At 40.6% G+C, this 24,157-nt stretch overlaps 1 protein-coding gene across 3 annotated transcripts in view; it reads left to right on the plus strand.

The window, feature by feature from the left end:
• Window positions 1–24,157, plus strand: part of TMTC4 (transmembrane O-mannosyltransferase targeting cadherins 4) — a 129,210-nt gene that overhangs the window by 39,690 nt on the left and 65,363 nt on the right. For 2 of the 3 annotated variants that reach the window (XM_075852445.1, XM_075852446.1), the window contains exons 11-18: window positions 2,765–2,896; window positions 4,750–4,829; window positions 7,579–7,686; window positions 7,775–7,916; window positions 12,348–12,462; window positions 13,843–13,955; window positions 14,436–14,505; window positions 19,032–21,283. In XM_075852445.1, coding sequence (XP_075708560.1) covers window positions 2,765–2,896; window positions 4,750–4,829; window positions 7,579–7,686; window positions 7,775–7,916; window positions 12,348–12,462; window positions 13,843–13,955; window positions 14,436–14,505; window positions 19,032–19,183 — 912 coding nt within the window. In that variant the 3' untranslated portion in view covers window positions 19,184–21,283. Of the gene's footprint in view, window positions 1–2,764; window positions 2,897–4,749; window positions 4,830–7,578; window positions 7,687–7,774; window positions 7,917–12,347; window positions 12,463–13,842; window positions 13,956–14,435; window positions 14,506–19,031; window positions 21,284–24,157 lie in introns of those variants that run through there. The other variant, XM_075852449.1, reaches the window with a different exon arrangement.

The following is a 24,157-nucleotide window of genomic DNA, read 5'->3' on the forward strand; positions in this document are numbered from 1 at the left end:
GCCACTTCATGGCTGAGTTGCTGGGGTTCCTAAAAGCTTCCACTATACAATAATGCCACTCCCAGTTTATAGTGGAATATCTAGGAGGGAAGAAATTTAACGAACTGACTTGCAACGGTTGCATCCTATTACAGGACCACGCTCAAATTAAGTGAGCTCTTTAGAATGACCGATTCTCTCAAAAATGTTTGTAAAGGTGACTGCATGGCTAGGTGCTGGATTTTTATACACCTGTGGCAATGGGACCTGAATAAAACACCTAAAATCAATGATTAAGAGGTGGGTCCTTATACTTTTGTCCATATAGTGTGTGTACAAATATGTTGTGGTGTGACCACCCTTTGCCTTCCAAGCAGCATCAATTCTTCTAGGTACACTTGCACATAGTTTTTGAATGAACTCGCCAGGGAGGTTGTTCCAAAAATCTTGGAGAACTAACCACAGATCTTCTATGGATGTAGACTTCCTCACACCCTTCTGTCTCTTCGTGTAATCCCAGACAAACTCGATGATGTTGAGATCAGGGCTCTGTTGGGGCCATATCATCACATCCAGGGCTCTTTGTTCTTCTTTACACTGAAGATTGTTCTCGATGACATTGGATGTATGTTCGAGGGGGTCGTCCTGCTGCAGAATAAATTTGGAGCTAATCAGAAGCCTCCCTGTTGGTATTGCATGATGGATAAGTATCGCCTGTATTTCGACACCATTAATAATGACTAAATCCCCAACTCCATTTGCTGAAATGCAGCCCTAACCTTTCAAGAAACCTCCAACATGCTTCACTGTTGCCTGCAGACACTCATTATTGTACCACTGTCCAGCCCTTCGGCGAACAATCTGCCTTCTGTTACAGTCAAATATTGATGTTTTGACTCATAAGTCCACAGCACCTGCTGCAATTTTTCTATACCCCAGTTACTAGGTTTTCCTGCGTAGTTGAGTCGCTTGGACTTGTTTCCTTGTCGAAGGTATGACTTTTTTGTCGCAATTCCTCTATGAAAACCACTTCTGGCCAGACTTCTCCAACAGGGTGTACCTGGATCCCACTAGTTTCTGAGCTGAGGGCACTGCTAAACATCTTCCGATTTAGAAGGGAAGTAAGCGTGATGTGACTTTGATCTGCTGCACTAACTTCCACTGGCCGACCACTTTGTTTATGGTGCTCAATGTTGCCCGTTTCTTTGTGCTTCTTCAAAAGAGCTTGAACAGCACATCTTGAAACTCCAGTCTGCTTTGAAATCTTTGCCTCAGAGAGACCTTACTGATGCAGTGTAACTAACTACCTTGTGTCTTGCCACGGTGGACCTGTGACATGAAACTGTCTTCCACAACCTCACCTTTTGTAGCAGAGTTTGGCTGTTCTTCCATACAGTTTTAAGTCTCCTACACAGCTGTTTCTGTTACAGGTAATGACTGTGTTTTAACCTACATATGAAAATGATGATCATTATCGCCTCTTTGGTATAATTGATCATACACCTGACTATAATCCTACAAAAACCATGACTTTATGCACGTGTACCTAGAAGAATTAATGCTGTTTTGAAGGCAAAGGGTGGTCACACCAAATATTGATTTTGATTTAGATTTCTCCTGTTCATTCACATTGGATTTTGTTAATTGATAAAAAAAATTAACATTTCTATTTTTTAAAGAATTCTTACTTTGCAACATTTTTCCACAACTGCCTAAAACTTTTGCACAGTACTGTACTCTTATTGGTTATAAACTGGTCTCAGGCCTCATTCACACGAACATATTTTTTCCCTCCCGTAAATACTGGCGTAAATACGGGTCCTCGGTCACACGTATTCGACCCGTATTGCACCAGTTTTTACGGACCCGTGCCCGTAAATACGGGTCCGGTGTCACCAGTATTCCACCCGTATATACGGGCACGTTTTCGCTGCAAAATTGCACTGCACTAATCGGCAGCCCCTCCTCTCTATCCGTGCAGGATAAAGAGAAGGGGCAGCCCTTTCCATAGTAAAAGTAAAAGAAATTCATACTTACCAGGCCGTTCCCGCGTCCCTCTTTCGACATCCAGCCCGACCTCCCTGGATGACGCAGCAGTCCATGTGACCGCTGCAGCTTGTGATTGGCTGCAGCGGTTACATGGGCTGAAACGTCATCCCGGGAGGCCGGACTGGAGGAAGAAGCAGGGAATTCTGGGTATGAACTTTATATTTTTTTTACACGATCTATATTGTGATCGGAAGTCACTGTCCAGGGTGCTGAAAGAGTTACTGTGGATCGTTTAACTCTTTCAGCACCCTGGACAGTGACTATCCCCTGACGTCGCCTAGCAACGCTCCCGTAATTACGGGTGCACACGCGTAGTCACCCGTAATTACGGGAGCCCCATAGACTTCTATGGGCCTGCCCGTGTCGTAATTACGGCCTGAAATAGGACATGTTCTATATTTTTCAACAGCCCGGGCACCTTCCCGTAAGCATACGGGGAGGTACCCGTTGCCAATAGAAGTCTATGGGTCCGTAATTACGGCCCGTGATTACGGGCGTTTTTTACGTTCGTGTGCATGGGGCCTCAGTCTGCTTAGTTATCCACCATACTAATACTGCTTATGGCTTCCTGCAGTTCAAGAAATCTATGAAGAAAATTTTAAAAACCCACAATGTGTCTGTGTTATATATATATATATATATATATATATATATATATATATATATATATATTAATATATATGTTGTTTTGGATAAGTTTCTACTGCAGCATCATTGAAACGCTTTTTATTTTAAGAAACTCATGACTATAGCGGTACTGGGACTGCTGACTCTCTATCCAGTGCGCTGCATTTATCGAAGTAGCCAATGGAATTCAGAGGAGCTTCTTTTCCAAAGTGCACTTGCTGTGTGTCCTCTAAATGCTAAAGTAAGTCATTACAGGCCTTCTGTTGTATGCGTGCAGCATTTTCACCAAAACATATCTACCAGAGACACTTTAAGCTCTGCTCACACAGACTTGTATTGTTGTGTTTTAATGTGCATTTCCTTAGGTGCTTTATCATGAGGATGTTATATGTTATTCTGTGTAAAAATTAGAATTTCCACTGTCAATGTGTTTTGTTTCACAAACTTTTTGTGCTATTTTAATGTTTTTTTTTATTCATTCTTTAATCCACCATACAGAAGGTGTGACTTTTTTTTTTCTGCAATGAGGAAAAAACAGTATTAATAAATGATGTTTTTGATTCATTTTTCGTCTAAACAAAGAAAAAACAAACAAACATGGAACACAATTACCATGCAGTTAATACATGCATTATGTAAATTCACTATATTCCCATGTTAATAAAAAGCTCTAGTGTTTGGTTTTATTATGTTTTGACGCTGCCCACAGACACAAAGCTTAAGGTTGGCGTACCCCTTTAACAATTTAATGTGTGTAGGGCCATTCTGTGACAGAAGATGTTGGAAATAAGCATTGGGCTTGCTGGATTTCCACATTCCCACTCCATTTCTACTGCCAGGAGATAAGCCAGAGGTGTCTAGCAGCTGCTTGTCCTCCACTTCCTATTTAAATAAATATGCACGCTCAGCTGAGTATACATGTTTATTGAGAGGTCGGGGAGATACAGATGTGTCCACCCTTACATCTCTGCAAATTTTGTGTAAGTACTCCAATTTCTTACTATACAAATACATTACATTATCGTGACATTCTAGCAAAACCCTCAATAGCCTGTAATACAGATCACAACCACAAGGTGGCCACATATAAACACATATAGCATTAAAAAACTCTCGACAGAGTATCGCGAAATCATGTTTTTTTTTCAAAGCTGGTCATCTTGCCTCACTCATCTCGGAATATGTCAATCCACGAGGAATTGTAAGGAAGGACATATATGTATGTTGTGTGTGGCAAGCTTTAGTCCTACTGAATATTTTGCCAGTTTAGTATTACAGCGTGTGATATAGGGTTTTAGCATCTATGCATCCTTAATAAAAATGGTTTCTACCAGCAAACTACTCTTCCAAATCACCCTGCGGAAAAAAAATATATACACACACACACCTTCTGTTTTCCTGCTGGGAGCCAGTGACTATGCTCCTCTTGTGGTCACTAGGTTCCCAAAGTGATGGTGGCAAACATCGTTGTTGGCACCACCAGCCCTTCTACAGTGTACTTAGTTGCACAGCTGGATTTCAGCGGGAGCGTTACCATCTGGCCGTGTCCCACACTTAACCGTGGCTTCTGTTTCTAAGCAACAGGCCGAAAATGGTATAGAGAATGTCAAGTAAGCGATAATGTATTTGAAAGTGTGGGAGGAAACTGTGGAGCGCATATGTATTTTTCTATTGAAAACTTGAAGTTATATTTAAAAAAAATAATTGCATATTTCAAGATACAAATGTAGAAATATTTATGTAGACACGCGTTTATGGAGACCGGGACAGTGTAGCATTCAAATGCTCCAATAATTCCTCTCCACGTAACATTTTAGCCTGGCAATTTCTTTAAGTATAATGCTACTAAGGGTTTTACAGGAAAAAGTTGTATGGCTTTTCCATTAAATTGAAAGATTTTGTGATTCCCTTTAGAATAGACTGAAAGCCTCCCATGGTTACAGATGTACTCGTATGAGAGAGAAGCTTCTGTTATTTTCTCCTGCAGTACCATGAAAACTATTATATAGTCTTATTTTGTAGTACAAAACAGAGCACATGTTTATGAAATTATATACATATATATATATAATTTTTTTTTTAAATGATCCACAGGTGCACTATAATATAGGTAAAAATTTAGCAGATCGAGGCCTTCAAACTGGTGCCATTAAATACTACAGAGAAGCTATAAGGTAATGTTGTTGTTTTTTGTGTGTTGGCTTCATCACAGTTCATAGGCTTTGTTCACACTATCGTCATGGCTCCCATTCATAACAGTGTCATGACCGCTATTCTATATTCGTTTTTGAATGGATGCCGTGACACCTGAGGAACCCTGTCAACTTTGTTGGTGTTCACCAGGGTTCTTTTATTTTTGTCTGATAGAATATTACTGCAGACTGTGCTATTCTTGCCATAAAAAAAATACTGGAAAGGGTGACAAAAGCCCAGCCGACGCACCCTCATTATACTGTACATTCTAGTTTGAATATTCACAGAAGACATCTGAAAGGCTACTTAATCTTTTGATTATGCTTATATATGGTTTTAGGTGTGGACAACGTATAGTTAAGGGTGGTTTTACACACTTTGACAGTAGATCTGATTCGACGATTTGACCGCTTACTTGCTGATTGCCACAGGGCCAGTGGATAGTGAGACTGACACAGGACCTGCAAAGGATGGTGTGAACCCACTATTTCACCAAAAGATTTGATGTGTTGCTAAAATGGGGAGCGGAATCCAAGGGGTCCCTAGGTATTCACCCATAAACAGGGATCTGGACTTCGCAGCAGGGGAACTCTAGGTCGCTACTCCCGGAATAGTCTCCTTTGGCGATGGCTGACATAAACAGGAGTTGTACAGAGATAGCAGATAGTATGCGAAGTCAGGTATAGCAAAAGTCAGGGCAAGCGGGCACTCGCAGTTGGTAGAGCAGAGGTTTATCACGGGTAACAAGCAAGAGGTCAGAGCAGACGGTAGACAATGGTACAGGAAACGCAAACAAAGTATAGCGCAGGGTATCACTAGCAAGCTAGGAAGAACCCTAATTGCTCAGGCAATGTGTCCAAGAAATTGAGGTCCCTTTATCCCCACGAAAAGCTGAGTGGATAATTTGGCACGCTCAGGCTCTTTAATGCAGAACGAGTCTGCGTGCGTATAGGAGTCACAGAAGCCAGAAGATGAGTGTGGCTGGCCGTCAGCAACAGAGAGCGGAGGAGTGGTGTCGATCAGGAGCCAGAAATGCCAGGATCAGGCAAGTATATAACGGCGGGGAACAGCTCCTGTTACACTGATTGTGAACGAGGTGTCGCTTAATATTTTTTGATTATTCGATATTGAGATGAAGTTGAAATTCTAGTTATAATCGTCATTGTGCAAGCTATTAAGACCATTTTGCATGGTGGTAACCTATTTAAATTGCAAGACCATCGAGTGACTGCATTTACACACATTGATTTGATTATCGCATGATCGAAAATCTTAGCCCCACATTGTCGAATCGTTCGCATTATCAAAGTGTGTAAAGCCACCCATGTAAATCCCAAGTGTGTAAAAGTCTTTACAAGATTGATTGATCATTTTACGAACATATAAAGCACTGAAGATGATCACCTCACGGGCATTTTGTTGCGAAATGTGTCAGGACAGAATCTGGTACCTTTAGAAACACAAGTTCCAGCACAACAGTCTGCCATTAAGAATTTTTTCATTATTTAACAACGATGCACAGGTGACCACATATCAGGACTGGTTTTAGGGGCAAACTGGGTAATTGTCGAGGACACCCATTTACTTTTGGGCCCTCCGATAACAGGAACCTGAGGACCAAACTAAAACCTCCCCGTTTTTTTTAGTGGTGAATGGTGGTTTATTTGGGAATTGAATTGTGGTTTTATGTGGATACTCCACTGAATACAGATTAGTGCGAAGCATATGTCAGTACATTCTATTACGTGGATACTATGTGGTAGTATGTTGGCTTTTTAAAGGGGTTTTCCCATCAGGGACATTTATGGCATATCGACAGCATATGCTATAAATGTCAGATAGATAGATAGATAGATAGATGCATGCAGGTCCCACCTCTGGGACCCGCATCTATCTCTAGAATGGGGCCCTCTAAACCCTGTTCTATCACTCTGTGCTCCGGCTGAATCGTGTGATTGCCGACAATGAAATAGAAAACAGCGTAGCTCATGACATATCCTGTGGATATGTCATAAATGTCCCTGATAGTAAAACCCCTTAATGACCGCCGATTAGCCTTTTCACGGCGGTCATTAATGGGCTTTATTCTACAGCACCGCTATTCCACGGCGCTGCTGTAGAATAAAGTAAACAGAGCAGGGAGCCGACAAATCTCCCTGCTCTCAGCTGCCAGAGACTGCTGAGGGCTGGGGGCGTCCCTGCTCTGCCGGGTGAGATCGATATTAGTATCGATCTCACCCGTTTAACCCTTCAGATGCGGTGCACAATAGCATGCACTGCATCTGAGTGGTTTTGGAGAGAGGGAGGGAGCTCCCTCTCATCCCACCGACACCCGGCGATAAAATCGCAGAATGTCTCTGTCTTCTATGGCAGCCGGGGGTCTAATAAAGGCCCCCAGGTCTGCCTGGAGCGAATGCCTGCTAGATCATGCCGCAGGACATTAGGGCCCAGAATGCAAGCAGGGGGAAGGGGTTAAGGGAGTAATGTTTATATACTGCATATTATTTTGGGCACTGTATGGTGGTACCATGGCAGTATCCAATCACATCTAATCACTGTCCACAGGGATGTAGGTACTGTCTGATCCTGCCCGTTCTAATTTTAAGTGCGTTTGTTAATACAGTTTCCATGTATTTCACTATTAAATACAACTTACAGGAAGGTAAGTTACATTATTTTACCCTTATTTAAAGCTTTGTATGAATAATATGTCATTTTTAACATTTCCAGGTTAAATCCAAAATATGTGCATGCAATGAATAACCTTGGCAACATACTTAAGGAAAAGGATGAACTCCACCTGGCAGAAGAACTCTTATTTCGAGCCGTGTCAATCCAGTAAGTTAAATAGGTAGAATAGTAAAAGCTGTCTGTCGTGAAGCTTATGGGCCCCTTTTTTATTTTTTTATTTACATTCCGGTCATAGATCAGATTTTTCTGCTGCATGGATGAACTTGGGTATAGTACAGAACAGCCTTAAACGGTTTGAAGAAGCAGAAAGGAGCTATTTAACTGCTATCAAATACAGAAAGAAATATCCAGATTGTTACTACAACCTGGGGCGACTGGTGAGTGTCTTGTGTCATTATAATTGTTGTTTCCAGAAAAAGTGTCAGAATTAGAATTTCTAAAATTCTACAATTTATTTGCCAGTCTTCACAAAGGTCCCTAAAATTGGTGGTGTAAAAAGGGAGTTTAAATCTTTCTATGGCTACCCAACAATAAAACAGGCAGGTCAAAATAGAAGGGAACTACGTTTTGTTCCAGGCATACAAGGGTGATTTTTCCACACAAGCCATTTTATCCCTGACCCAATGGTCCCAAATCCATCCATGATTTTTCTGTGGATTTCTCAAGCTTGTCTGATCACATTTCCTCTTATAACCAGGGCTGTCTTATTGGAGCATAAGGAGTAATGGTTAGAGGGGGTTGTTTTAAACTAGCTAAATGTTATTGTTTTAATTTTCCTTATTCATTCACTAAAGCCTCGTTCGCATCTGCATTGAAGGCTCTGCTAGGGGCCTCCGTCGAAGATTCGGCCGACAATACCGGAAACACCCCCAACGAAAACTGTTACAGTCAATGGGTTCCGCCGTGCAACGGTACCGGTCCTTCCGTTGTTCTGCAACTCTGACGGAGCAGAACAACAGAATACAGAATGCAGGTGTGAACCCAGCTTAAGCGGGTTGGTAAGAGTTAAAGTGACTTTCCAGCTTGCTTCCTTTTGAGATCCACTATAGTGGATAACCGCCTATCAGGAACCACAACTATGGGAGCATATTAAGAATATTAGTTTGCAGCAGTGGCACCCATAGCCATGCCAGTCCCAAAGAACCCCCATAACAGTGGCATCGACATAGTGCTCCAAGGTCTGCACCAACCTCTTCATGGATGTGCCAGCCATAGTCTCCCCTTTTAACAGTGAGAACCAGTCATTGTACTTGCTTCCCTCCTTGTGATGCTCTTGTTTTTTCATTTTGTAAGGTTGGCGCTCCGTAGTCCCTTATATTTGAAAACGCACTATGTACTGTTTATATTATTATGTTAAAATAATAATCAAATTGCAAACTCAAGAAAACCTTTGCATATATTAAAAGAAGCCTGTCATGTTGAACATGCAGTCTGATACAGGTTATCCTGAATCTTTTCCAACAAAACTATATATCAATCTGCTCAGCCACTCTTGTTCTATAACATTCTCCCTGCAGATAGGACACACTGTTCCACAAGAAAGGTTCTCTTTAAACTGGTTTCTTGGTCTTTTCATTTTCTGCTTCCTCTTGACTCTCTAAGACCTCATGGACCCATGCACACGACCGTAGTGATTTGCGGCTCGGACGGCCGCGGAGTGTCACCCGCGGGCCGTGCACATGGTCGCGTGCATTCATTTCTATGAGCGTGGACCGCAATACACGCCCGTAATAACACATGTCCTATCTTCTTGCAGTCCAGGCTCCTGGGCAATGCATGGATCGTGGAAACCACAGTCGTGTGCATGGGCCCATAGAAATGATTGGGACCGCAATTCACCCGCAGATTTGCGGGTGAATTACGGCCGCAAAAACACGTTCGTGCGAATGGGGCCTTAGTCATGTACTTGTGAGTACAACACAGTGGAATGGAGTCTGCTGAATGGGACTTGCCTGGAATCGGGGCAATGTGACCTAGCCTAGCACTAACCCTAGTTATCTTTATTATATGTCTTCATTGATCCAAAACCTTTTCCTTCTACAGTTCAAAATTATGTTCTTATTACTGACAAAAAAATAAATAAAAAAACATTTTATGAGTCATTACATCACTTCTGCCATATAATCTTTTATACAATCCTACCAACATCTCTTTTCAAGTAATGCAATCCAGGGCTGTACTTCTGAGCATCATTTAACATTCACAATACTGAAAGGCGTTACAGGTGGAAGAGGACATTTGGATACCTGTAGTCGGTTTATTTTTATTCATGGAGGCTGAACACTTGATATTTGAGCTAAATCTCATTGTCTAGCACAGAAGTTTATCATTTATTCACATTTAAATCCAGTAGTTGAAAAAGTTACACTAGAACAGCAGTAATAAAGGGTCCAAGTACAGAACTTTACAGCTGTTTTAGTTTTACATTTCCTACTGTAGTTACAACATATGTTAACCATTTGTGGTAACTTGGGTTTGTTTGTATGTAAATTCGGTGAATACCATGCCAGCTGAAATGCTTAATGTTGAAAACTAAAATCAACAAGTCACCAGCTTCAGATGGCATACACGTGTTCTGGAGGAATAAACTACTAAATATGGATAAATATCTGGCTAAAGGACAAAAGACGCGATGGTTCGTAATGGAACACATTCAGATTATGTCACCGTTATTAGTGGGATAACACAAGGGTCAGAATTAGGCCCAGTTCCTTTCAATATATTTATTACTCACTGGATAAAACTGGCGTGGAATAGGAGTTGGGCATATTGGTGAATAGTAAGCTGAACTATAGCAACCAGGGGCAAGCAGCAAATTTGAAGTAGATGCTTTTTTTCATTTTAATGTCATAATATACTTGAGATGAATAATTGATCCATGGATTTACTCTTGATTGCCATAGTCCTTAATGTTAAGGAGAACTGCCTACTATCTCATAGTACCTCATGTCTTTGCCTTCCTGTGGATCAACCCGTCATGTTAAAAGGTTGAATAAGATGTTCTTTTTTTTTAGCCCAGAACGAGAGCCATATGTTTTGTGCCAAGAATTAGATCGGAACCTGTCCGAACAAAGCAGGGGAACACAAAGCCTGATCTTAGCAAAATATGTACGCCTCCTACTCAGAGCTATGTTACACCCTTGTGACCCTGTGTTAGGACACTGCTTACACCGCTCATTATAAGAGAGAGCATTCTAATGAGTGGAGTATGAAAACAACAACACAGAATTCTTAGGGGCATATTTATTAAGACTGGCATTTCATATGCCAGTTTTAATATAAAGAGCACTCGAGTAAAATGCGCCAAATTCATTAAAAGGTGCATGCCTCTTTATAAATTAATTGCATCATTGGCTGTCCATGTGTCAGATAGGGAAATCTATGCCAGCTACGAGCTGGACATTCAGCTATAATTGACACCAGTTACTGGCGTGAATTATAATTAATTTGTCAGGCCGTGAGTGGCCACGGCAACTCTTGGTAAGCCCCGCCTACTTTTTACAAAGTAAAGTAGAAGTGTTGGAGGCGGCGTAGAATGCTTGATAAATTCCGCCCAATGTATCCAACTCCACTGTTTTGTCTCTCACTTCTCAAGGCCTGATACCCTTAGCCAGTTGTTCACCTCTGTGAGCAGCACATGACCTGCTTAAGTAGAGTCATGTGATATTGAATCTTCTTACCTTTCCTTCCATCCCCCCAACCCAAGAAAGATACGTGACAACCGAGGTTGGATGTGAAATGGCCACAGCAGCCATTTATTTATTTACGACTTTTAGAAAAATGCAATTTAATCCGAAACATTCGGATAAACAAACACAAGGAATTCTCCCAAAGAATTCCCTCTAGAATTCACCTGACCCAACATGGGTCAGTATGCAAATAAAACCACATCAATAATAATAATAACATAAAATAACAAAGTACGCCAGGGGAAGTCCTTGAAGTTATTTTTTCCGGTTTCCATTGAGTTAGCCATCTGCAACCAAACCACCACCACCTATTTACCTCCAGCCGTAAACCAGCTCGGAGGCACCAATCACCTCTGCAGATGGCTCCAACCAGAAGACCACTTCAAAGGGATAACACCCTATGAAGTCTTCCAAATATTATACCTTTCTGGGGGACGCATATCCCCGATGCGACCCCCCACCAGTTTGTACTGACCAACCTCAAGGACCCCCCCCACCAGCTACCATGACACCGGGACCCCCCTGAAAAGGAAAACCACAAATTAACGCTCATACCAAACACCCCTTTACTAGCGCTAGCTAACCCTAACCGCGCAAGGTCAAAACAAACACACACACAAAACAAAAGGACCCGATAGATCAAACAAACTAGGGTGGGAGCTGTTTTTTCTCCTGTTGTTATTCCCGCTGCTTCCGGCTCAATGCCGAAAACAGCGGAAAGAACGCTATACCCAACCCTTTACTCCTCCCCCCTAGCTCCTCCTGCCATCCTCTTACTGACCCCTTCATGACCTGAAGTATTACCTGCCACCCTCCTATACCGGTCATGGAGGCTTTCCCTTATGTCTTTTGGGCTGCTGTCCAGCCTCTTCTTGACCAGGACAGGTTTTCAAGCTCTGAATGTAAACTAGAATGTTTGAATTCACTGATGAGAAGAAAAGATCGGGTTGCAATTCCTTATAGATTTCAAGAAGTAGGCTATTTTCTTACATATCTTGTTATTAAAAAACGAATATACCTTAAAAACATTAAACCAGAGAAGTATTACCTCACCAGAAAACTATGCAAGTATGAGTCTCTATAGACTCCTATATTATGGCTTTTTTTGTTTAATTTCAGTATGCAGATTTAAACCGACATATGGATGCATTGAATGCCTGGAGAAACGCTACATTTCTGAAGCCACAGCATAGTTTAGCTTGGAATAACATGATCATTCTGCTTGATAATACAGGTAAGCTGTTCTGGTACTACTGAGATTCCTAAGAGATTAAACCCCTTAAAGTGGTAACATATCAAGTCCAGATCATATCAGAGTAAAAATAAAAATTCTAGTAAATGTATTAATAATGCTGCAGTTGAGCTAGTATATGGTATGTGCTTGTCAAAAAACTAGCAATAACTGCCATAAATAAACCGTCATCAGTCATTATCATCAGTTCTGATGCCTGGAAAAAAACAATTAGAAGCATGGGACAAAGGGAACAGGCGTTCTGTAATCTTGTAAAGTAGTTCAGATCAGTAGATGCAAGCTTCGTATATACCAATTCTATTTAAAGTGACTACCCACTGTAAATCCTGTTCCTTAAACCCGCGCCTGTGTGTGTTAACGGCGTATCTGTTCTCACATACACATAGCTCAATAAGTACTGTGTATGGAATAAAGGCAGTGGTAGCGCCCTCTGCCTCTATTGGTCCAAGTGGTTACTTGTTTGATCACGTAATTACCGGGATAACGGTAACAGGAGGCTAACTAGACCCAGAACAGCCCTAACAGTGACAATAGACACTAGAGCAGGGCAGATTTCCCCTGTAACTGGTACTGCTTTAACACCCCAGTTACAGGGCAAAATTATAGTGTCAAAAAAAATTATTATAATACTGTCTCCTAATGATATATTCTGACCACCTAAGGGACAGACCGTAAAAATAGAAAATAATAATTAAATACGTGTAGAATTTCCCTCCCCAAAAAACGCTCACTTATACCAATCGCTGTCATATAGCTAGCCCCAACCCAATTACCCTAAATTGGACATGTAATACATTCAAACTTACAGTAGACAATGACGAACACTAACAAAAAACTTCTATTTTATTGTAACCGTATATTATTTCCAGAAAAATTAACTATAATGTTAAAAGGCATTTTTTTTTTTGCTATGTATTTAAACTATAAGCCTAAAAATTCTAAAAAAAGTGAAAACTAGGTGTATAAAAACGTTAGCAAAAAAAAAACTACTTGGTTCAAGGAAAACGTCACATCAATAGTCCAACAAATAAAAAAGTCATAGCACTAAAACGAACGCATACTAGAAGCCGTTAAACTGTTTCTGGTCCTGAATGCTCAAAATACTGTGGACCTGAACCTGTGAACATTGGCTATGTTATCAGTAAAATGTATGATCCAGCATTTTTGTTAAGTGAAAACATCAGACAGGGCAAAGCAAAACCTATTTTTACTCTGTACAGTGTAGATTAGGCGTCGTTCACATCTGCATCGGGACTCCATTCATGGGTTCTGTAAGACCTTTCCGGAATTGAAACTGAAACAAACGGAAACCATACCTGTTTTAACAAAAATGTTCTCTGTTTCTTTTTTTTCTACAATTAGGCAATTTAGCTCAAGCTGAAGCTATAGGAAAGGAAGCCTTAAAACTGTTACCGCGCGATCATTCGATTATATTTTCGCTAGCCAATGTGCTTGGAAAGGCGCAGAAATACAAGGTTTGTCTGACATTGTGCCCGGTATATTCATGACTACCAATGTATGGCTGTATGCGGATCTGTCCTTTTATTCATGTACTTTAACCATAACAGGCTACCGTAGTCCTGCTATAAGCTTAGTCAATATGTTATTAGTTTCTTTTATATAATTGGTGGTCTATTTTATGTCGAAATGCACTGTAAGGATTTCTCATCATCTGTCTGACATTTTGGCCACATGAGGGCAGTGTTCTTTTGTTGTCTGTCTGGTAAGGTTGCATTGTTGGCACCCGCTTATTAATAAATACAGATATCCACATAAGTGCTGGTACAGCATAGTGCACTTTCTCTTTCTGTTCGGATGCACATTTATCATAAGGTAGAAAAATCTATCCATTAATCTCCATCATAGGATAAAAATGAAATCAGTTTAAAACGTGTCTTTGAAAGAACGCATCATTTTTTTCTGACAAACTGCACAGGTTTTCTGTTGTATTTCAGGAGTCTGAAGATTTGTTCCTTAAAGCCATTGAAGCTAACCCCTCGTCTGCAAGTTATCACGGCAATTTGGGTAAGAGCCTTTCGGATTCTGTCATTTACATTTTTCCATGGAATAAACTGTCACACTGTCGACACATATACTGTGAGATATTTTCCTATTGATGGAGTGGAAAATTAATTATCAAACAATGTCAAGAATGAAACGTCAAAAGGCATATGTTTAACAGTCCATTCTCACTGTGTAGTAATTGAAAAGGGTAAAATCAATTTCAATCAAAAATACGGGTGCACAAAAGGCCCACCTATCGGAGAGAAGCCTTTCCATTATGAGGAGATGACTGTTCGCACTGTAAAGGCCTCCTTGTGCAGACTCTTTGTTTAGGAACTGCATGAATAGAATTAAAAAATGGAAAGAGCCCCTTTGAGGCCTGCGCTTTCTTACAGCACATTTCTGTCAAAGTTTTCAGGGCACGCTGAGTTAAAATGTTCATGAAAGGCAGCAGCATTGTGGAGCAAGTGGACCCGGCTAAACACAGATGCTCCTCCGGTCAATCAAATCATATTTCTGAGCCGCTGATGAGACGATTAGCTCCTTTTAATTGAATGTATTATTCAGCAGCATCTATGGCCGAGTATAGAGATGCCCTGTAGTATTGAAACCACACCTTGATACATATTTGGCATATGCCGTGCAGAATTGTATTCATTTCCAAGTTATTCATCACTTATAGGTAAAAAAAAAAGTTATTTGTACATTTTACAATTCTGGTTGGGTTTTAGTCTTTATTCCTTTTATTAGTATAAGAGAACATCCAGCAAGTCATTTGACAGGATTAGAGAGAGAGGCCATTATATCCAGATAAGTATCGGATTTCTAGATATAACATGTAGAAAGCCTAGATAAGCATGTGATGAGACTGCTCAACTAAAATCTTTTCGTAGTGGTAAGAAGTGAGAAACCTGTGCAGCCCAGTGTGGGCTCCCGGGGAAATAAGAGAATGTCTGATGTGTCTTCCAATGTAATATAGAGGAGCGGACTACAGTTCAGCAGTGCAGCTGTGTTTGAATAGCACTGTTAATTGTAGCGGTCTAGCACAGCAGTCCATGTAGTACATCTCATTAGGCTGCGTTCACACCATGCTTCTCAGCGTCCATCATAGCATGGCTTTAACATTGTACCAGGGAGCTTGATGAAAACGGATCAGGTTACTAAAAGTAAAATGGGACCAACTGTCTTCTGTGAAGAAAAACACAAAAATACCCCAGGGTTCAAAAAGATAAATAAATCACAGGGTTCACACCGGAGTGGGGCGTTAAACATTAATTTGTACTGCGATTTTATTAAATGCACACGTTTGCAGTTCTTTGACTTTAATATCAGAGGATACACTAGGTGTGGCACGTTTTGTCCCCATGTACATCTGGTTTTGGTTTTTTTTGTAGAACATTAGAACGTTTCCTTGAAATTACAATGCACTCAATGTCTCACCAAAACCTGTATGCGAGCCATGCATTTATTTTGCTGCCATAGTAATGTCAACTGTGCCATTATCATCCCAGCTCCACCATGTGTAAAACCGGTCTCAAAGACAGTGAGATAGGCAGCACACTGTCCACGTAATTGAAGGAAGATAAGCTTTCTTCCATAATGCACAGAAGATCCAACAATTTGTCACAGTGGGGCAGATTTATGAATGTATTTACGCCAGTTTTCCGGCCTAATTGCATTGAGAAAAATCTGACGTTTGGGTTGAATACCATGTTTTTGATGCCCCTGCGTCATTTTTTTTCCATTACATACGAATACGTCTGGAAAATTAGGTGGAACTCTGAATCATCCTGAGTGTGACCCATTTATGAACATTAAGGCCTTGTTCACACGGCGTGTATTCAATGCGTTCAACACGTTTTATGTGCCAAACTCTTGCTTTAAGCTTCCTATTGACCTCAATGGGAAAGCGCATTGTAGTGCATACAACGCATTTTTTTTTTACGCGCGTATTTAAAAAACGCGTTGTGTAAAAAAAAAGAATGGTCATATCAATTCTTGGCGCGTAAAATGCGTATAATTCTCATAGTCAATGGGAATTCTAATTACGTGCCAAAAAACGCGTACATAACACATAAAAAAAGTGTAAAACACGCCTGTATTTTAATAAGCGCTTTACAAAAACGCTAGGATGTTTGACATGTTTACACATTGTTAATTTTTTTTTGCGCCGTATGAACAAGGCCTTAGAAATGTAGCGGTAAACGACATCAGGTCCGACCTGGCTTGTTTTTAGAATACACTAGATTCATCAATTGCGTAGGTTGGTGATCCTGGCACCCGCATGCATGGGTAGAACGTGGCACACTGCTCGCACAGTGTGCCACTATTAATAAATCTCTCCAGTGAATCTCTCTCAGCTCTTTAAACTGTGTTGGATATTCTGTGCATGGTTTTTCTTTACAGATGTAACCTTGTTCACACTAGTGATAGTGGTGCAGTTGAGAAAAAAAACGACAAAGTTATTTGCGATACTGTTCTAGAAAGTGTTCTTAGAATTGCTTCTATAGTAACCGGGGTGTGTAATAACGTGTAAAAATAGTTTTATTTTTTTGTTTTAAGGGTAAAAACAACCATATAAAACCTGCAAAGTCCATGATAAATATGCCACGCCTATTCCCGATCACTAAGGCTGGGTTCACACGACCACATTAACGTCCGTAATGGACGGACGTATTTCGGCCGGAAGTCCCGGACCGGACAGACTGCAGGGAGCCGGGCTCCTAGCATCATAGTTATGTACGATGCTAGTAGTCCCTGCCTCTCCGTGGAACTACTGTCCCGTACTGAAAACATGATTACAGTACGGGACAGTTGTCCTGCAGAGAGGCAGGGACTCCTAGCGTCGTACATAACTATGATGCTAGGAGCCCGGCTCCCTGCACTGAGTTCGGTCCGGGACTTCCGGCCGAAATACGTCCGTCCATTACGGACGTTAATGTGGTCGTGTGAACCCAGCCTAACACTGCATGTCTATCAATCACAGAAAAATATAGAATGACAAAATTACTTTACAGTTACTGAGACAGCAGTTATATATATTAAATCCTGCATAAGTAAACAATACATTATCTCTCGTTCTATTAGAAAAAAAACTCTGCGGCAGATTTGTTACAAAAATTTCTGTGACTGTTCCAAACATCTGAATGGTGTTTGTAGAAATCCATACAAATGACGCAAACACTGCACTTTTCGCATGTATGGAACGGATTTTTTATGGCAGAAATGTCTGCAATAAATCTGCTACTTGTGAACATACCCTAATAATGCATGTTGATGTGTAAAAGAAAGGTCCGTATAACTACCAGTCACGGCCAGAAAATAAAATCTTCTCTCCAAATCGGCTTAAAGGGGTGATGTGGGGACCGAAAAGTATTAGCAGTGTACTCACTGCAGTAAGTAAGTACACTCACTAATATACATTGTGGTCTCCCGTCGCGCTCATTATGAGATTTCAATAGATTTTTATAGTGCTGGCGGAGCACCGGAAGTCTAGTGGCACAGTCTCCCTTAATGACGACGCGACTCTTTGTCATGTGACCAGCCCCGCTGTACTCTATGTAATTGCTGCACTACTGCCACTGCTTGTACATAGAGTACAGCCTTCCGGTTCCCCCCAGCCCCCCGCTTCTCCCCACATAACCCTTCTTAATAAAAGGATACATGATAAAAGGAGTTACGTTATGTTCATACCACATTTGGCTATCTTTTGGAAATGGCAGTTTAATTAATTAGTTTTTTTCTAAACCGATCTATTCACAGATCCATAGTTTTTTAATGGGGCTTCCATCATGGTTAAACGCATCCGTTAAGTCTCCCTTTTTAAAAGTTTCTGTCAGGATCCATTTATTTAACAGGACAGACAAACGGAGACTGCCTTATTTTGCTGTCCTATTAAACAACATGATCCTGATGGATGTTTTTTTTTATACAATGCAAGTCCATGGCAACAGGATGCCACAAGATAGGAATCCTGTTACGCCGTCCTGTTTGATGTCCGTTTTTTTTTTGTTTTTTTTTTTAAATAATAAAACAAAACAGGAGTTTTCATCAGGATTAAGAAAAAAGGCGTGAGCCTAGGGTTGTGACATTTAAAGGGAACCTGTCACCATTATTTCACCTATTGAACTTTACTTATCCTTCACTGGCCGCTGCTATCAAAAGTTCAATGCTGTTATCCCCTCTCCTAAACTCCTCCGACTGTAAATAACGGTCTGTAAACATTTTGCGCCTTTTATCGTAATAATCTGGTATCCCTGGGGGAAGGCGAGGAGCTGTCAATCAAAAGTAAGGAGGCGGGGTAAACTCGGAAAGACTTGAGGAATGAAGATCTGACTCTTTTCTGCTCATTAGCATACGGTGTGGGAACACTAAAAAGCTGAATACTAAAGCTACAGAGCCGACTAAGAAGACAATTATAGGTTATATAGAAATGATTTCTCACCCACTACCACCAGGTATTGCTGGTTTAATAGGTGAAATGCTGGTGACCAGTTCCCTTTAATTATAGTTTTGTGGTAACCTGTTAAAACTTGTATATATTTCAGCCGTGCTTTACCACCGCTGGGGGCGTCTTGACCTGGCCAAGAAATACTATGAAATTTCCATGAAGTTAGATCCTTCTGCCTCTGGAACCAAAGAGAACTACAATTTGCTGAAACGAAAGCTGGATCAGCAGCCAAAAAAGAGGCACATGTAACAAACTGAAAAGCTGGAGTACACAACATCATATAATGTCAGACTTCTATCTGCTGTTTCTTTGTGCAGGGAATATTCTCAAGCAACTGTACAATAACCAAGGGAATTCCAGATCTAGGTGGGAGATTTTGTCAGATGACCCATCGTTCATTTTACTATCCATTATATGAATTCTAGCGGTGAGGATGGGAGCAGAGGTGAACATCTTATTCTGATGAACTTTATGTATAATGGGCACACCTTTATATCTTTTTACTGGCCAGGACTGTTAGAATTGCTACATTCTGGTAGCTGTAGAACAAGTGAACGGATTTCTTCTTACATTATTTATTTACTCTGTGTTATATGCTGCATGAGCCATTGTGGCTTTTCTTTTTGTCCCTTTACAACACTTTTTCAGGAGAATTTAAACTAGCTTTAATTTATGAGTGTCAAGAATACAGTCATTGTCTATATATCACGTGCACCCTGTCTTATATTGTGTGATGTTTTCGGGAATTTTGTATTTATTTAGATATGGAGCCAACTTGCACAGATCAGTTCGGTAATATGTTTTTTTTTTTTTTTTTTGATGTTTCAAAGTACAAATGTGATGTTATATGAACTATAAAATACTACAAGAAATGCAGTTCTTAGAACCTTTACATCTATGCCATGACAGCTGAGGTATTGTACAGTTTCCCGCTACCTTCAGACTCGCTAAGGCCTCTTGCACTTTTTGTTCAGTATTTTGTACAGGCACTATACCTAGAGCATGCTTCATTTTGACAAAAACGCCACAAACCAAAATGCTGTGTATGTAGCCTTTTCAATAATTCACTATAGACTTTAACCTCTGGCCACAATCCATCACTTTTTAAAATGTAACATGCATTTATTTTTTTTCCTGTCGTTAGGTTGATGCGTTTTTTGCTATAGAGAAGCCTATGATAAAAAAAAACTGAAAAAAACAAACTACTCCAGAAACACCACAAACCAAAACACTTTTTTTGTAGCCTTTTCAATAATTTACTATGGACTTTACAGCTACATCTTGCCACTGTTTTTTACCGGGGAAAAAACTCACCACTAAAACGCAGCAAAAGGCCTTGTGAGATTCCAGCTGAATTAAAGATTTTGTGTAACATTTCCTAACCAGCAGCACATTTTTGTTTGTGTCATTGATTAGCGACACAATAATGTTGAAATCCAATGTATGACTCACTATAGTAGTGAATAGTTGATTGTACATGTTTTTTTTTCTACCACAAGCGCTTCCTGGACTGAAAGAAGATAACTGCCAGTCTCTACCACTTAGGCTACATTCAGATGAGCGTGTCTGATTTGCGCGCGTTTTTCCTACACTTCATGTGTGTGTGCCATCAGCGTGCGTTGCGTATTGGCATCAGCGGGCTTTGCGTGTGGCATGCGTTTTTCACGTCCGTGCAAGCACTTTTTTTATTTATCTGCATTTCTTTGTAACTGATGCGTGAAACACGGACAGCACACAGATGTTGTCCGTGTGCTGTCCGTGGTTTTCATGCACCCATAGACTTCAATGGGCGGCTAGGTGCGCAAAGACGCAGCAATATAGGACATGCAGTGAGTTTCACGCAACAGACACTCGCTGCAAAACTCACGCACGTCTGAATAGCCCCATTGAAATTAAGGGGTCTGTGTGCTGTGAGTTATTTCAACGCACAACACACGGACGAGGAACACGCTGGTCTGAATAAGGCCTAAGCAATGGTTTTCTATGTGAGCAGATGTTTTGTTTTTTAGGAGGGCCTGTCAAAGTCCTTTTTATTGTTACTGGTATGCTATTGTTGTCCTAGTCTTCAGATACATAACTAGATATGTACCTATTCTGCTTGTTTTGGAGACATAGTCTGCCTTGTTTGCGCACACTACTTTACTTTATTAACTGCACCATGAACCTTAAAATGTTGTGGATACATTTTGTAGCACTGTACAACCCTGTATGGGTACATTACAAAACATTTTGTGAACCTGTGGTTTGACGTTTTCCTATAGCTGTCTGTTATATTGATTGCCATTAATTCTTTACTTGTTTCCATTTGTAGTATTACATTTCAAAAAAATAAATTATGGAATTGTTTTAGCATTTTGTTTTTTTTAGGCAAATGTTGCTGGGAATTGGAAAACTGCTCCACCGAAAACTTTAAATATAATTGCGATCCTGGTACACAGTATGCTTTCTTATCAGTACAGCTGTGCACTAAATACCTATTAAATACACATTTCTCATTGTAACACACAACATTTAAGTGTGGGGGGGGGGTATTCGTAATTGTGTCTTTGCCTCAAAAATACCTTATACAGGCTTTCTTGATTTCAGAATTAATTTGGCAACTCCTTATTGTATTCATTGAGTATAGATTCAGATGAATGTAGGACTGCTGAAACATATATACACTAGTCCTTCTCAATGAATTAGAATATCATCAAAAAGTTAATTTATTTCAGTAATTCAATTCAAAAAGTGAAACTCATATATTATATAGATTTATTACATACAGAGTGATCTAGTTCCAGCATTTTTCTCTTTTAATGTTGATGATTATGGCTAACCGTTAATGAAAACCCAAAATTTAGTGTCTCAGAAAATTAGAATATTATATAAGCCCAATTTCAAAAATGATTTTTAATACCGAAATGTTGGCCTACTGAAAGTATGTCCAGTATATGCACTCACTACTTGGTCGGGGCTCCTTTTGCATGAATTACTGCATCAATGCGGCGTGGCATGGAGGCGATCAGTCTGTGGCACTGCTGAGGTGTAAAGGAAGCCCAGGTTGCTTTGATGGCGGCCTTCAGCTCGTCTGCATTTTTGGGTCTGGTGTCTCTCATCTTCCTCTCCACAAAACTCCATAGGTTCTCTATGGGGTTTAGGTCAGGCGAGTTTGCTGGCCAATCAAGCACAGTTAGGCCTTATTCACACGAACAAGTTTAACGTCCGTGATACGCGAGTGAAAATCACGAGCGTCGCACGGACCTATGTTAGTGAATGGGGCCGGTCAGACAGTCCGTGATTTTCACGCAGCGTATGTCCGCTGTGTAAAACTCACGACATGTCCTATACTTGGCCGTTTTTCGTGCATCACGCACCCATTGAAGTCAATGGTTGCGTGAAAATCTCGCACGGCACACGGAAGAACTTCCGTGTGTCGCGCAACAGTAGATAAAGAAATGAAGGAAAAAATAAAAGCACTTCCTTCATTTCTTTTTCAAAACAGCAAAACCGCGTGTCATAAGGATGGCATATGCGTGAATATCATGCAGCCACGCACCATTCACTGATGACACACCGAACTGCAATGCGCGCAAAAGGCTGCGTTTTTTGCGCACGCAAAACGCACACGTTCGTGTGAATAAGGCCTTATACTGTGGTTATTAAACCAGGTATTGGTACTTTTGGCACTGTGGGCAGGCGCATAGTCCTGCTGGAAAAATAACATCAGCTTCTCCATAAAGCTTGTCAGCAGAGGGAAGCATGAAGTAGATCACTCTGTGTGTAATGAATCTATAAAATATATGAGTTCCACTTTTGTTAATTGAATTACTGAAATAAATTAACTTTTTGATGATATTCTAATTCATTGAGAAGGACTAGTGTGTGTATATATGTTTATAAATATATGTATATATATATATATATATATATATATATATATATATAAAATTAAAATGTGTGTGTGTGTGTGTGTGTATATATATCTATATCTTTCTATATATATATATCTATATCTTTCTATATACAGTGAAGGAAATAAGTATTTGATCCCTTGCTGATTTTGTAAGTTTGCCCACTGTCAAAGACATGAACAGTCTAGAATTTTTAGGCTAGGTTAATTTTACCAGTGAGAGATAGATTATATGAAGAAAAAAAAAACAGAAAATCACATTGTCAAAATTATATATATTTATTTGCATTGTGCACAGAGAAATAAGTATTTGATCCCTTTGGCAAACAAGACTTAATACTTGATGGCAAAACCCTTGTTGGCAAGCACAGCAGTCAGACATTTTTTGTAGTTGATGATGAGGTTTGCACACATGTTAGATGGAATTTTGTCGCACTCCTCTTTGCAGATCATCTGTAAATCATTAAGATTTCGAGGCTGTCGCTTGGCAACTCGGATCTTAAGCTCCCTCCATAAGTTTTCGATGGGATTAAGGTCTGGAGACTGGCTAGGCCACTCCATGACCTTAATGTGCTTCTTTTTGAGCCACTCGTTTGTTGCCTTGGCTGTATGTTTCGGGTCATTGTCGTGCTGGAAGACCCAGCCACGAGCCATTTTTAATGTCCTGGTGGAGGGAAGGAGGTTGTCACTCAGGATTTGACGGTATATGGCTCCATCCATTCTCCCATTGATGCGGTGAAGTAGTCCTGTGCCCTTAGCAGAGAAACACCCCCAAAACATAATGTTTCCACCTCCATGCTTGACAGAGGGGACGGTGTTCTTTGGGTCATAGGCAGCATTTCTCTTCCTCCAAACACGGTGAGTAGCGTTAATGCCAAAGAGCTCAATTTTAGTCTCATCTGACCACAGCACCTTCTCCCAATCTCTCTCAGAATCATCCAGATGTTCATTTGCAAACTTCAGACGGGCCTGTACATGTGCCTTCTTGAGCAGGGGGACCTTGCGGCCACTGCAGGATTTTAATCCATTACGGCGTAATGTGTTACCAATGGTTTTCTTGGTGACTGTGGTCCCAGCTGCCTTGAGATCATTAACAAGTTCCCCCCGTGTAGTTTTTCGGCTGAGCTCTCACCTTCCTCAGGATCAAGGATACCCCACGAGGTGAGATTTTGCATGGAGCCCCAGATCGATGTCGATTGACAGTCATTTTGTATGTCTTCCATTTTCTTACTATTGCACCAACAGTTGTCTCCTTCTCACCCAGCGTCTTACTTATGGTTTTGTAGCCCATTCCAGCCTTGTGCAGGTCTATGATCTTGTCCCTGACATCC

This window comes from Rhinoderma darwinii, chromosome 2 (genome assembly GCF_050947455.1).
Source record: "Rhinoderma darwinii isolate aRhiDar2 chromosome 2, aRhiDar2.hap1, whole genome shotgun sequence".
NCBI lineage: Eukaryota > Metazoa > Chordata > Amphibia > Anura > Rhinodermatidae > Rhinoderma > Rhinoderma darwinii.